This window comes from Palaemon carinicauda, chromosome 5 (genome assembly GCF_036898095.1).
Source record: "Palaemon carinicauda isolate YSFRI2023 chromosome 5, ASM3689809v2, whole genome shotgun sequence".
NCBI lineage: Eukaryota > Metazoa > Arthropoda > Malacostraca > Decapoda > Palaemonidae > Palaemon > Palaemon carinicauda.
In genome coordinates, this window is record NC_090729.1 from 134032654 (window position 1) to 134048191 (window position 15538).

At 35.5% G+C, this 15538-nt stretch overlaps 1 protein-coding gene across 4 annotated transcripts in view; it reads left to right on the top strand.

Annotated features, from left to right (window-relative positions):
- The window catches only part of woc (without children), a 119023-nt gene extending 104190 nt beyond the window's left edge, over positions 1-14833 (top strand). For all 4 annotated transcript variants that reach the window (XM_068374096.1, XM_068374098.1, XM_068374097.1 and 1 more), the window contains exons 17-21: positions 2397-2522; positions 3338-3477; positions 3632-3764; positions 7421-7514; positions 7680-14833. In XM_068374096.1, coding sequence (XP_068230197.1) covers positions 2397-2522; positions 3338-3477; positions 3632-3764; positions 7421-7514; positions 7680-7851 — 665 coding nt within the window. In that variant the 3' untranslated portion in view covers positions 7852-14833. The remainder of the gene's footprint in view (positions 1-2396; positions 2523-3337; positions 3478-3631; positions 3765-7420; positions 7515-7679) is intronic.
- Positions 14834-15538: the final 705 nt, after the last annotated feature.

A 15538-nucleotide genomic window follows, 5' to 3' on the forward strand; every position in this document is an offset into this window, starting at 1 on the left:
GAAAACTCTAACCCATGACAGTGGCAGATCATGGCATTGAGGCTATAGCACTCCCCAAGACTAGAGAACAATGGTTAGAGCTGCTTATCATAGCTAAAGAGTCTCTTCTACTCTTGCCAAGAGCAAAGTAACCACTGAACAATTACATTGCTTTGGTTAACCCTAAGAAAAGAAGAATTGTTTTGTCATCTCAGTGTTGTAAGGTGTATGAGGATAGAGGAGAAGGTCGAAAGAACAAGCCGGACTATTCGGTAACAAGAGAGAGGGATCCAATGTTGCACTGTCTGGCCAGTCAAAGGACTGAATAACTCTTGCGGGAGTATCTCCTCAGTTGGCTGGTGGCCTGGCCAGCCTACCACCTATAGGGGAACCTATAGGTCTACCTGCAAAGTCATCAATAGTCATTCCTCGGCTCTCCCTGATACTAGCTTAGAGAAGGGCCGCGGTGCTGATAATATACGGTCAGTCTTTAGAGCTTTGTCCTTTACCTAGGGTATATGTCCCTTGCTTCTGTTCGTGAGCAACCTGTAAACCTTCAGTTTAAATTGCTCTTTCTGCTTGTATAATAATGGAATGGAGCAGGAATGCAAGTGTATATTGGACTCCTTCGTTTTTTATTACACAGCGATAGAACCAGTCACTACTTAGGGCATGATTATTATAATTATCACCTTTGTTGCAACATGTTAATTGTGGCCTCCCGTAGGCTGGTGGTTGGGTTTAGGATTGATAGTCTTCCCTGGTTGTATTCTTGGCTAGACCAGGAATTGCCGCAGAGACACTTAGCACTTAGCACTCTTTCAGGTTTGCTATATGCTGAGGCTTCTGCTTATGCACCCCTGGGTTAGACCCGGGTTGTATGCTTCACGATCTACATTGGAAAGTTTTTCAGGTTTCGTGGGGTGAGGTGATCACTGCACAAAAACATGTGATGAAAGTTCTTCCTTGCATACCTGGGTTGGAGGGACTGGAGCCCATGGCTCCCTCCCTCTGTGCTTGTAACCTCAGACCTTCTGTCTGTATTGAAATTCCATGTGACAGTGCTGTGATTCCTATTACAATAAGTGTGGTTTGTCCCTTGATAGGAGCTTTGTGGTTAATGGTTGCGCAGACCTCGATTTTTCTGCTTGCAGATAGGTTGAGGTCTTCTCCATTCTCCGATTGCAGTACTTTGGTCCCCCTTCTTGAGAAACCACTTGAGTAAATTGCGCGCAGCTAACAGCCATGAGTTCCATGCTACCATCCTGCACAAATAAATATAGGGAAGAATACAAGTTAATCCTGTCCTTACATTGGTCAGTGCCGGAGATCGTTTCCCCACTGTTCTCGGCTGTCATGGTCCGTCATCAGCACCCAGTTACATTGTCTGTCGTTTGGTCAGAACACCCGTATTAGTGGAAGGGGGATGTGGTTGAATCTCCAGAGCAGTCTGTCCCATTAGATGTTTTTGCACTCACTAGTGGGTGAGGCAACCTTAGCTCCACCTTCAGGGAAAACTTCGGTCATTGATGAGCACTTTGGTTTTGCTCTAAGGGCAAGATTGTTTTTTGAGCTTCCCTGGTCAGATCTGGAAAGTTTGGCCCAGGATAGAGTTGACAATCAGATCTGTGATTCTAGAAGCTGTCTATCAACAAGATCTTTGTTGCCACTTTCCACTTGAGGCAGATAAGGTTCTATATGCCTGAGAAGGCTGCGTCAACACTTGTTTATGTTAACATGTCCGTGTGCACAGTAACAGGGGACTCTTTGAACAAACTCAAATAAAAATGTTAACATGTCCGTGTGCACAGTAACAGGGGACTCTTTGAACAAACTCAAATAAAAAAGCACAGCCTTCTCAGTCTTTTAGGGTAGGGACATCCATGGAATTGTCTGCTTTAGCCTCCATCTAAGCTGTTTCTTGCTTGATGGCAAGTGGTCGGGCAGGATGATGTCCTCCACAAAGTCACTCTGGTTGTCAATCCTGGCATCTTTGAATAAGTATAGTACAAGAGTCTCGAGCTGTCTGGCTCACCAGTCAGCAAACCAGTGACCCAAGTGGGTTTTGAAGAGGAGGGATACCTTGGTTTACCAATTCTCAAAACGAGTTGGTTAAGAAGGAGCTGTGATGATCCATAACACTTTGGTGTAGGCGGTTACGTCTCTCCTTCCTAAGAGTCGCATGCCATTACCAGGAGAGTTTTAGTTAAACTAATTACATTGATAGTAACTAGCAGCACAATGTCATCTAATTATAATGGATTGTCTGGGAATTTGCACTTATATATGAATATATCAAATTAAAAGTAATGGGATTTTACTGAAAACATTAATTTTATTTGAAATATGTTTGAATTCTATGATATTGAATATGGATTAAAGCCAGGTAATACTAACTGAAATTTTGAAATTGGCAGGTATCCAACAACATTTATTTGAAAGTGCCAGAACTGATTGTATATTCATGGATTTTGGTTTTGAGAAGTTTACCAACAGCTTAGATGAAATTACAAGAACATTTTGGGTAACTCCAACTTTACCTGGTGAGTTGCTTATGAGGTAGATATATGTAAGTAGCAGACCTACTCTAAAAGTATGTGGTCTGAGCACCTATTTTTACATCGACTTTCTTAATTAGGCATCTCACTACTCTCTTTTGTGCATTTTCAACCTGAACTCTCAACAGATGTAGATTTTCAATACCCCCTCTCTTCATGATACCTATCTATGTTTTTTTTTTGTGCAACTACTTCATGTATGAAGCCTTTTTAGATTGCTTTCCTATCCATTCTTCCTTCTTGTACCAATCATGTCTTTGTGATCTTAATCTTTTTTCCTGTCACTGTTTATTGCACCTTACAATTATTCTATATGTTTCTTCTGTCTTTTCGACACAAGTTCTTACATTCACTAGTTACACATTTTGAAACCTGTATTCTCATTGCCAGAGCTCATGTACCCATTGCATAGAATAGTACAGATCATAAGAACTCGCTCTTTAGCTATGTTTTTCCCTGTGATCATAATCATAAGCTGTAGTCACTCATCTTGTAGCATAGTCTCCAATTCCTACTTCCTAATTCCACAGTTTTGTTTTAGAGATAGGTCTGTAATAGTTCTTCTTTTGCATTTGAATAAAATTTTCCCTTTAACCTTATTTTTATTTTTTGAGCCTGACATATATGAAGGTCACCTTATTGGCATATGCATATTAAAACTTTTTTAATGGTTGAATTTTGTAAAGTTTCTGTTGTATTAAAGTCAAATGGCTAGAGATTCAAGTATTTATTCTTTAGGTAATTTATTCCAGGATATTTGTACCATTTCTGTTTTACCAAATGTTTTTATATCTTAACAGGTGTATCGCCAATGATTTCACTAGGAGTAACAAGAATTACCGAAGCTATGTTATGGGAGTGTCGACAGCTTGGAGCTCACACACCTCAAGTTCTATTGAATACGTTATTTTATTTTAATACAAAAGTCTTCAGACTCAGGGTGAGTTAAACTGCTGTTGTTTTTTTTCAGGCCAGTTGTGTTCATACTTTTTTCTGTTCATCTGTATTTTACATCACCAGCCTTGCATAATAAGAGATATTCAAGTTATATTTTTTGTTTGCTCTTAAAATTTTTTCCTTTATCTTTTTCCTAGACTGTCGACGAACACTTAGCTATGTCATTTGTACAAATAGTCAAGCAGTGGAGGCGATCCAGTATGGGTCGTGATGGCTCTGGAACACGTACCACCCTATTGAAATATTACCCTAAAAAGTCATCAGCGGATGGTTAGTATTTTAGAAGCAGTTGTTTTTGTCAATTGTAGAATGATGCAAATTTTGATTAGTTTTAACTGTTTTATACTAACTGAATTTATGTGATGGTAAAATGCTTCAGAAATGTATTATTTGGGGCAATTGCTGGCAAACTTTTCAGGACAAGGGCTGCATTAATAGCCATGAAATGTCAGCACTAGGTTCCTGGTAGAAACACTCTATCACTGCATTTGTTTTTGTCTGACATGGACGTGTTCTTAGTCTAATGTAAGTGGAACTAAAAAATGGGAATAATATGGCAGAAAATTTTCTTAAACATATAAAGCCGTGGAGAGAGTGACTTGTAAAACTACTAGTATTAGAGACTCAAAAATTTCTTTCTGTGAATGATCAGACTGAATGGCTGTCAGTCTAAGCTGTAATTCATCAGCTGCTGCATCAAGGTCAATCTAGAAAAGAGTATATAATAAGTTGAATTATTTAGGCTCAATTTGTCTGAAGTCCTCATTATCATATGAATGAGCAGAAGGTATGTAATCATCAAAAATGAGGCGTAGATTTCTATAACACTGACAAGGTTAGCCTTGGTCAAAGCACAAACATATTGAGTTTCACTAAACTTTTTGATTTTTGCTAATTTGCTAGAGAGCCAAATGTGGGTCAGCCTGCTTGTTGAAGTTTGCTCAACCCCTATTTCATGTTTATGAGAGTGTCGAGTGATATCACTTTGTAACATTTTTAGACTTCATTAAGTTGTCTAGAAGATTTATGACAGCAAGGCGGAAATAAAAAAAAAAAAAACATGCTTCTACAAGCTGAAGGGATATAGCAAGTAATTTTTGGTGCTGATATCCTTTGTTCTGTCCTAGACACACTAATTGCTGCTATCACTTGGGTTTGCTCAGAGTTTAGTGGAAGTGTTCAAATTTTTAGAATTGTTCCAATGCCATAATGCTTTTTAAATGTAAGTTCTTTAATGGGCGACAATAGACTGGTCATGCAACAAAATGGAAAATTTGATTTGAATCGAAGGTCTTAAGTATATAAAATTTTGGAAACTACAGTAGTAGTATTGGATAAGAAAATGCCAATCAAGCCTAAAGTCAAGATCTATAGTGCAGTAATAAGACCAGGGTTAATGTAGGATATGAAACATGGGTTGTAAGACAAAAGGAGGAGGCAAAACTTAGGGAACAGAGCTGACAATATTGAGGTGGATTATGGGAATATCACTGCTTAAAAGATGGAAAAATGATGAAATGAGAAGAATTGCAGACATATTAAAGATTGGAGATGGATGGTGTGGAGGGAGTGAGGGGGCTTTGGGAGGAACATGTTATTAGTTCGGGGAGATCATGAGGGAGGTAGAGAATTAATGACGAGATAAGATGAAGGATGGTATGGAGAGAAGAGGTTTGATGGAAGAGGATGTTTTTGAATGAAGGCGTTGAAGGGGCACATTGAGTAGCTGACCCTTCAGTGTAGGGCTAGATGGTGGAAAAGAAGAAAGAAACTACAGACATGCAGTCTAACAGGAGAGGAAGTGTATATATCAGTTATCAGGTGGGAAATAAAACTTTTGACTCTTCGCCATCTGTCTAATCATATGTTGCATTGACCTTATTTCTGTGGGTGCAAGCTGCCAAGGTACTTCTAAGTGTTTTGGCACTTATATAAGCTCTTTCATGAAATTTACTGCGGTTCTAAATCTTTGTTCCCACAAACAAAGAGCATATTTGTTGTTCTTTTTTCCCACCATTACCCTTACATTAAGGTGTCTGTTGCCTTCTATCAAAGGCATCCTCTTCCACCAAACCTATTCTCTCCTTGTCATTCTTTACCCTATCTTGCCATCTAATTCAGTCTTTGAGGAAGAGTAACTGGAGATGCCCTGACCCAGATTAGGTGATGCCAGGCTTACCAGTCAAACTGTCAGTTCTCGATTCCCAAGTTAATCCTCTGACAGTGTACAGTACTGGCACTTAAAATCGGTTCTATTCAGACCTTTGTTTATATACAGTAACTATTTTCTTGAGATTTTTAGTAGCTAGTGATATCTCCTACCTGTGCTGCTTTAATAGAAAACAGATGAATGTTGAACCTGTTGCTCAACTTATTGGTGAATCCTTTACAAACTCCTTAGAATAATGAACTACGGTAAAGTTGTTACACTTTATAAACCTCTAGGCCTACATTGAATATAGCTTGTGATAATCTCACTGTTTTTGCCTAAAGGCAAGCATCTGTGTGTTATCATGGGCTCAATCAAATCCTATTTAATTCATCCTCCAGAATAGTAAGTGATTGATTCGTGTATGGATTTTTTCTATGTTCTTGTTCTTGAAATTGAAAATTATTAATAAATTGAGTCATAAAATGTTTTTAGAATTTTACACGAAAGATATCATAAAGATAAAAATATATAATAGAGACAGTAAATGATTAACAATAACAATAGCTCCGCAGATATTTTTGGTTCCAAGACCCTTTTTACCTGTCTGAGATTAACTTGTGAATCGAGAACTAAGTTTGACTGGTAAGCCTGGCTTCACAGGTTCAGGTAAGAAATCTGAGTCAGGGCACCTCCAGTAGTATCAATCCTCCTGGAATTCAGTGGCTCCCTCTCAATCTCCTTCCCCCCCAAAAAAAAATATCAGAATCCTCCCAAGCCATCTTTATCCCTCCCCACCATCCATCCTTAATACGTGCACACACCATATCGGTCATAACTCGCTTATCACCCCTGTAATTGTTATCATGCCCTCCTTTCCCCTTATTTCGTCATTTTCCAATCTTTCAGGCAGTGCTATTCCTATAATCCACCTCAGTATGCCTCATCTCTTTTCTCTCAAGCTTTGCATTTTCTTTTCATCTGAGAGCATATTTCCCGGGGCCTAATTGTTTTTAGAGCATGAAGTGCTCAGAGATGGTGATCTACGTTTAAGGAAAACAGAAAAGCATTTCAAGATCTTACATGTAAATATTTACAGGTGCACAGGCTTACCCTACCATACAAAAACAGTTGCGAAGAGAATAAAAAAAAACAAGCACAGATAGTAAATTTGAGTTAGTAAAAGAGCTGAAATTAGAGCATGTAAACATGAAAAAATAACATGATCGAATTGGAAACAAGCGAATGATGCTATCAGAATCCTAACAAAGGCACTTGGCAGTAAAACTGGTTGTTTCCAAAACAATAACACTAAAGGTATCATGCTGATAGGAAAAGGATGTACCCAGGAGCAAAATAAGACTTGGCCTGAGAAGGTGGCACAGTGTTCTGATGTTGATATGGTTTTGAAAGTTGAGCTGAGCTATTGATGCTCCTGAGTTACACACTAAAATTGGTGTAAAAGCAGAATGCTTGATTAAACTGATTTGTTTTTATATTTATTTGGTACTTCTTTGAGAACCTTTTTAAGTTGAGTTAGGCATATTATAATTAACCCCCTGAGATGGATGATTTATGAATTAACATGGCCCATATATTAGGGGAAAAATTACACACCCTAAAAAATAGAAACATGCTTTCATAAATAACTTCATTATTACTGTCATTCATGTGTTGGAGCATGAAATTGCTTTGAGGGAAGCTGAACAGAGCAGTATTTACTAGGAAGACTTAAATAGAAGTTGTGTTATTCCATGCCATTATTTTCTCATTTCAGGTGATAAACCAAAACCCAACTATGAAATGCATGAGAATCGAGATGACCCCCTGAGATGTCCTGTTAAGCTTTACGAATTTTATTTATCAAAATGGTGAGTTTCTATTTTAGATGTTTTTTATTTTTTTAATACTGAGTAATAGTGTCAGTAGCTATGAAATTTCTTGCTTTGGGTTCAGTGCTGTACATTATTAGAGTAGAATGATCCGTATATGCAGCGTGCATTAAAATACTTTTCTAATCTTACCATTTTTTGCAGTCCGGAAAGTGTACGTAATCAAAGAAATATCTACTATGTGTATCCTGAACGATCTTGTGTTCCCGATTCCCCTGTGTGGTTTTCAACCCAGGCAGTGCATTCTTCCAGCATCGCAAAGATGCTGAATAGAGCGTTGATGGTCCGAGAAGTGCAAGAAGCTTTTGCTGAATGAGTTTGAAGATCTTGTCATTCTAACTAAAATTTTTATATGCAGATAGTGGGTGCTAATATTCTGATTACCGATACCGAAAGAAAAATCTAGCGAAATCATTTTTTTTGGCTTATCTGAAATAATATATAAACACGTTTAGAAAAAAAGACCTATTGAATAGCAGTTGTGAATGGCTGGTTTTTTATTTTTTTACTTTTAATTTTGAAAGTAATTTTTTTTTATTAGGCAAAAGTGTGGAGTGTTATGTAGGTGGTAATACATTGTAGCTATAGAATGGCAAAATCTTTAGTATAGAACAAATGGTATAGGATCCAGTCTTCTTTTTTTATGATAAAAGGAATTGAGATGAGGCAAATTGATGTTGACTTGTGGTCTTGTTACTGTTGCCCGTACATTGTACAGTTAGTAAGTGTAAATTTTCCTTTGTATATTTTTGCAGTAGTTTCATTCCATGTCGAGTTCATTTGCCATATTTTTTCTCATACATTAACACTTTCCTGAATCAGAAGAGTTTATAAATATTTTGGTATTACTAGTCTCCATGCTGCAAAGATCTGTGCATGATCAGGTAATTGTGACTACCTGGTACAGATTTAACAGTTTTATTTAACGGTTGGTTCCCTTAGAAAGTAAAGTATATATTCAGTTATTCATAAGACTGTGGTCCAGAACAGAAATGTTATAGTTCAAAGGTTAAGCAGGATTTCTTGTCTGCTGAAATATATCCCTTATTTGTGATATGACCAATTATGCCAGTTTTTGTTAATATACTGTAGGGTTACCACCTATATCATGTCCATTCTGGCATACACAACATGGCATTATTTCCAGCTTGTTTTTTTTCCCAAAACTACATTGCTTATTTGCAGGTGACTCCTCATCTCCTATGAAGCTATCCAATTTTAGAATTTTAACCCATTTTCACACCATATTTAAGATCCCTTTGGAGGTTTGAAAAGTCGAAGTCTCTCTCTCTCTCTCTCTCTCTCTCTCTCTCTCTCTCTCTCTCTCTCTCTCTCTCTCTCTCTCATATATATATATGTTGGTGAAAAGTCATTAAATGTAGTGATGGGAGGCCATTCTAAAGTGACAATTAAAGAGGATCATGACAAACATGTAATAATAGAATGTGAAGTTGCGCAATGTTGTTTATGAAATTGTTTTCATGATGCACAGTAGTACTAGTGCTTCCAATTTTGTAAGTGAGGATCATCATTTAACTTGGCCAGTGCAGTTGAAATTTGGACATTCAGACAAGAAGTAATAAAAGTAGAAATCATGTTGGAGGCTAAATGCCTCCAGTTCAAATGGACAGGAAGCAAATAGAGTTTGCAGTACCATGTGAATTGCTAACATAGAAAAACATTTTAAACCCCTTACCAGCACAAGTAATCTTGAGTACTTTCCTTAAATTGAAAATAAAGATAAACTAATTACAAGGAACTATGAACTAGTTAATGATACTGTATATACTATTGTAACAATTTTCTCAATAATGTACAAGAATATTCTCACTGCCCGCTAAAAAAGTATTAAATAATGGAACATGCAGTACCCATACAAACATCTTCATTACAATATACAGTTTGCCTTTGGCTAAGAACCGTTATTTCAGAATTATAAGGCAGTTAGTAATCATCCCTTCAGTTAACCGTGGAGGACCCAACCATGGTAATTATTGAGGTAGGTAGAACTCTGCCAGACGTAAGATGTGGTAACGTTAAACATTTGCAGTATCTTTATTAATAGAGATAGTTAACAGTATACCACCACAGAAAATGGCATTTTTGTGGGACCGTGTTGTAGAAGGCCATAAGAAGTGCTATCTCAGAAGTTTCCTAAAACATCAAAATAAACTTTCACCCACAAATTTTTATGAATATATGTTCAGTTCCCTCTGTATACGCGAAGGGGAATTAAAGTGTTGACGATTAGCTGAAACTGCAATGCAAGGACCTGGTCAAAGGTAACCATGCCTGTCAATGATTACTTAACTGTAGTCTTTTTTTTAGTTGAAAATTATAAGATGCTTCTGTAGTTCAGCATTTTCAAGTTTGATTTTAATATTTTACTCGTACAGTATTTAATATTGTTCTTATATTGATGTAGAAAATATATTTGATTACTATATATTTATTACAGAAAGCTGTTAAAAACTAACTGATCATACATGTATGTAGGTTAATTTGAATTACATCAGTGCAAAAATCCTAATAATATACTCGGAAGAACCATAAAAGGTAGAATTACTTTCATAAATTACCTCAACTATCATCTCTATCAATAATTACATTTCACTTATCAGTGTTTTATTTTATTTTGAGGACCTAGTTTGGGGGATGTATCATCTATTCAATGTTCAGTTTAGGTAGGAGATTTACCTAAGTATTCAGAATCACTATTTGAAATTGAAAGTTTTTGTTGCAACAACAAAAAATCGGTGCTGCTAAACATGATCCTTAGAAATTAATAGTACAACCATGCTTAGATATTAGGGCATTTATAAATGTATTTGGGAAACAATGCTGAATGGCCTCCCTTCCCCTAATGCTGGAACATATTCATATGTAATCTTCTAAGACGAAACTTATTGCGAAACTGGGATTTCGGTAAAGCATTCAAATTGCAGATTTTTCACTGCTTTCCTGCTCTCCCTCCTTTAGGAGAAAATCTAGCCAAAATAGAGAGAAAATTAAACTTGGGTTCAAATGGATTGTACTTTTGTAATTATGCAATATTGCTATGTAGATTTTGAGTTGAAGTGCTTTTGGAAGTGATGAGGTTTTTCACATGGGCCATTATACTGGAAGTTGTGTATCTGAAAATACTTTTATGTAGTCTAAGTTTAAGCACCTGGTATCTTACCTTCAGTATTTCCCTCTGTACATTTATTTTTTTTCTAATAAACCCTCCTTAGTACAATGTATTGTATAGGTGGAGAAGTATTCATAACTTCAGAAACATGCAAACTATTTCACCTCAAATTGTAACTACTTGTAATGTGGTATGTTTAACAGTTTGATGGAAAGCAATTTTGTATTTGATATTGATCAGGGCAGTAATAACTACGAAAGTGTTTTTGTGGTATCTTTTATAGCTGCCGAGGAGGTTACGTTTGTCAATTTATGTTAGCGAATAACCGGAAAACAATTGAAACGTTCATAGAGTGACTCATTTTCAGGTTATAATTCATTTTTGTCACCACGGAAGCATTACTCATGTTTGAATTAATTTTTTTGCCATTAATATATTCTTGTAGTGTGTTTATCACAAGCTCACAGTTGTCACTGCATAGGATAATAAGGAGAGCCCATAATAACTGCTAGTCAGAAATTGTTATTCAGTATATGATTATAAAAGATGTATGGCAGCCCTTCAAGGAAATTTAGCTCACATAGTAAATGATACACTTTAAGGTATCAGGTTTTGACATAAGATGGGGATTTAAGATTTCCAAAGTTCTTTCTCGGACATGAGGTCTTGTTACTTGGATTAAGGGTATTTATAATATTTTGCCTTTCGCCATCAACTCCTCAAAACTTTGCACTCACCCAGGTAATTCTTTCAGAGGTATACATCCTTTGGGAACTTTTTATTAAATTTTATCCAAGTATTGTTTATATTTTTATAGGTTGTTGTTTATGGAAGCTCTAATTTTCACTCCAAATTATGTTTTGCCATTTTGTTGTCATATTTTTTATATAATTTCTGTTGATTTCCTATCATTGCAGATTGTACTTTTACTGTAAATAATTTTGCTGCATTTCTGTGGCTTAATGTCATGAAATATATTTGTACAGTTCAGTCTGATTGTACTGTAAGTCAGGCAGAAATTTTGTATTTAGTTTAGGTTTTTCTTGTTTCAGTATTAGTTACTAGCAAATAACATTAATTTTTTTTATTCCATGTTAAGTTAAGGGATGAGACAAGGTGTCCAATTAGAAATCTTCTGGATTTAATAATCAGTATTGGTTTTCTATAGTGTTTTTATTTTTGTTAGGTTATATTTTTATTTTCAGGTAAATGATTTTACTGAAAAGTATACTATTTATTATTTTGTTGTCATATCTAAATGTTGATGCCTTACAGGGGTACCCCAGTTCTCATACTTAATTTGTTCCAAAAGGCTGTTTGAACATTTCAATTTATTCAGAAACAGGTTCAATTTTCATCTTAAGAATTAATATGAATTGGTTTTATCAGTTCCAGACCCCAAAATTATTCTCGCAGTTTACTGTATACACATGCATATAATCACACATGCAGTTGAAAACCAATAGATAAAGTAAATGAAAGTTAATCTATTACCTAACACAATTTAATGAGAGTTGATGGCTTAAGTATGGTGCATACTGTTCATTTTGTTATACCATACTGCTGGGTTAGATCAGACTAAATTTTTTTTTTGACATTGCAATGGTTTAAATCTACTTAGGTTCTAATAACCCTTCCTCTGGCTTAGCAAAATCACCATGCCTCTTAGAGTCTCATGGTATGCATTAAGAAAAATGCAAATACAGCTTGAAATAAGCAAAGAAAAAAAAGAGGTGGTTACTGGTGTTTTCCTGGTAAGCAGTGGAACACATCTACGTGTAAACTAAATTTACAGTTCAGTACTGTAACTACCTTTGCTACATAAAGATTTGGAGCCCCTAGATACATGATTTGACTCTTGATTACAAAAGTAATGATGTTACGAATACTTGAAGTTAGTTCAATGACTGGAATACCATTTTCTCTAGTTCAATGACTGGAATACCATTTTTTCAAATAATGTTTTAGGAGGTGGGAAGTGGTCGACAATTTGGGCTCCACTCCTTCTTGATTTTGAGATAGATACAAATACTGTCTGACAGTTCTTCAAGCATTATAGCTGCTCAAATTTGGTTGAAATACACTCACACACACTCATTCTTAACAGTATATCTTTATTAGTATGAAAGGGTTCATTATTCATTATTTTAATTCTTATTTCAATATTAAAACACTATCAGTGCTACTGGAATAAGAAAATTTATAACCACCACTCAAAATTTCTAATGATCTTATTTTCAACTTTTGACCAAAATAATGTTTTAACATAATTATTGATATACACGCCATGTAACTGCATGGCTTATAAATAGTGAGAAATAAAGTGATAAATGGATAAAAGCATTAAAACTAAAACACCAGATATTGGATGTTGTAAGCCAGTTTATTTTGCATTAAGTGTTTAGCATTGATAGGTTAATGTGCAGTATCTGGTGAAACTTCCCGCCAATAAATTTTGTTTTGCAACCACAGACTTGAGGAGTTAAGTCCATCTAGGAAATATATCATAATGTCAGTACCCACTTGATAGATATGTAAATTAAGGAATTTTTTCATCACTGTATACAGTATATGATAGTATACATAGTGTATTTATTTTCAATGATATGGTGTGCATAAGTGTGGTTGAGAGCAGCTTACGGAGAAAATGTGTTGTTAAATGGCATATATTGCAGCAAATTAAGCAATTTGCAGACTTGCTACCATGTGTAATTCAATTTTTTAATGGGTAGAACATTTAAGTGTTTTTTGTTTAAGAGAAGAATTGCCAAAATAATGAAGCTTTAAATAGGTTTCAAACTAATTTATTTGTTAAGCATATATTAATTCAGGTTACTTCAACACAAGAATTAGTTATGCCTGATAAGGAAGACTGTCTATTGGTCCTACATACTGTATAATACCCCCTTTTATGCTATACCTTTGTACTGTATAATACTCCTTTTTATGCTATACCTTATTTCTTGAATATAGTTGAAGACATGGCAGCCATATGTTAAAATTTCTAATTTTCTTATTTTCTAAAGGTTAGTAAATTTCAGAACACTAGCCATCATCAGGAACCTTGGTTGTTGAATCTTTGATTTCAATCTAGTTACCTTGCCTGCCTTTTTCAATAGAACTGTGCATTGAAAAATTTCTATTAGGAAATTATATAAGTATTTTTTCTATGGGTCTTAGTCACTGCTCTGGCATTTTTTTTTTTTTACTTTGTCCTGGTATTAGTTCTCTCTTTAAAAAAGAAGGTTCAAAATGTGCAAGCTCTTTATAATGCCTGAATTTATAAGCCCTAAAGTATTGTATTTCTGAGAACTTAATTTAGATTCTATTTTTTAAAGACAGCAGCATCCCTCTCCTCCATTTTCAGATATTAATGACACTTGTTTGATTTTGAAAGTGTCCTTAATGGGAATATTGTGCAATAGCTTGTCAGCAATGTAAGCATTCAAGGTAATTCTTCTCTTGAAAAGCAGCGTTGATATAGTTATCATGGTAAAAATTTATTAATATAATTCTGCTTGTTTTTTATTAAAGAAAATTGTATTTTAACTTCTGTGAGAGTGAGACTGTTTTACAATTTGTGATTGGTATAATGTGGACTCAGATGGGGTAGGATATACTTTTCATTATGCAGACAGCGACAGCGTAGATAATCCGTCACACATCTTTTTAATGTTAGATAGTTGATAGCACTTAATCCATGATGACCTGTAACATTTTTAATGCTGTCAGATTGGTTATTTTTTTTTATTACCATCTAGTGTGTTCATCTCTTGGAAACCAAATTATAGTACTCTGTCTGCTTGCCATAACTAGAATATGAATGAGAGTGATAGTTCTTGGATATGAATGTCAGCATATTTCTGGAAGTCATGTAAACTTCCATAATTTTTATTGTGTGTAAGTAGTGTCAGGAGTCCAATAACCTTGTTGGATGCGTCACTGTAACTGTGTTGATGCCTGATGTGTACCAAACAGTAGCCACAGCCAACATGTAAGCACCAAAACTAATTGGAAACCATATGGACTGGGTATCTCAGTCTTCATCTCTTCCCTGTTGAATGGAAGTCTGCTTCTTATAATGTACTTGATGATGTACTGTACATAAATTTACAATCATTCCTAATATGTCTGGACACAAAAATTTTGTAATAAAATAGAGAATTTATGTTTTGATTATGTTAAACCTACTTTGTAATTTTTCGATTGTCCTGGTGGCTAATGATGAAATGTTTAAGAAAAGTAAGCAGTTCAAAAACTTTATTCTGGCTAAGTGTGGAGTAGGAATGCCAAATACTAATTCCCTGTCTCTGTGGCGTGGGTTTGTGTAAAAAGAGACCATTTCCCTCTATGCTAGTCGCTTAATACTGAGTTTAACTGGAGTCCTTATCTGTGTGGGAGAAACCATACTGTCTGTGAGCGATGTTAGTTTTATTATGTCCCAATGTTTACAGCATGCGGTTAACTTTATAGCCGGTCCCACTTTTTAGCTATCATTACTTTTAATTTGTCCAATCCTTATACTTCATAGCAGGGTTATACCATGTCTACAAGAGTGCAGAATGGTCTCATTACCCCAAATCCTATATAAGTAACATTTTTTCTGATACAAGAGCTCCCTTTTGAACCATGTGTGTAAAGCACTTTTCTGGTCTCACCATTGCCTACCTAAAAATAAATGTTTTTCATGAATAGAACATACAGTGAGGGAAAGACCCACTTCCATTTACAGTACAGTGTACAGATGATGCCAAAATCTTGTTTGCTGCAGTCTTTGCTGAAATATCTAAGGAAAAAACCACATGTCTTTACTCAGTGCTATGCGTGGTTTACTTCAAAATTGTCTACTGCCTGATCTGTTGTTGACTAAAAC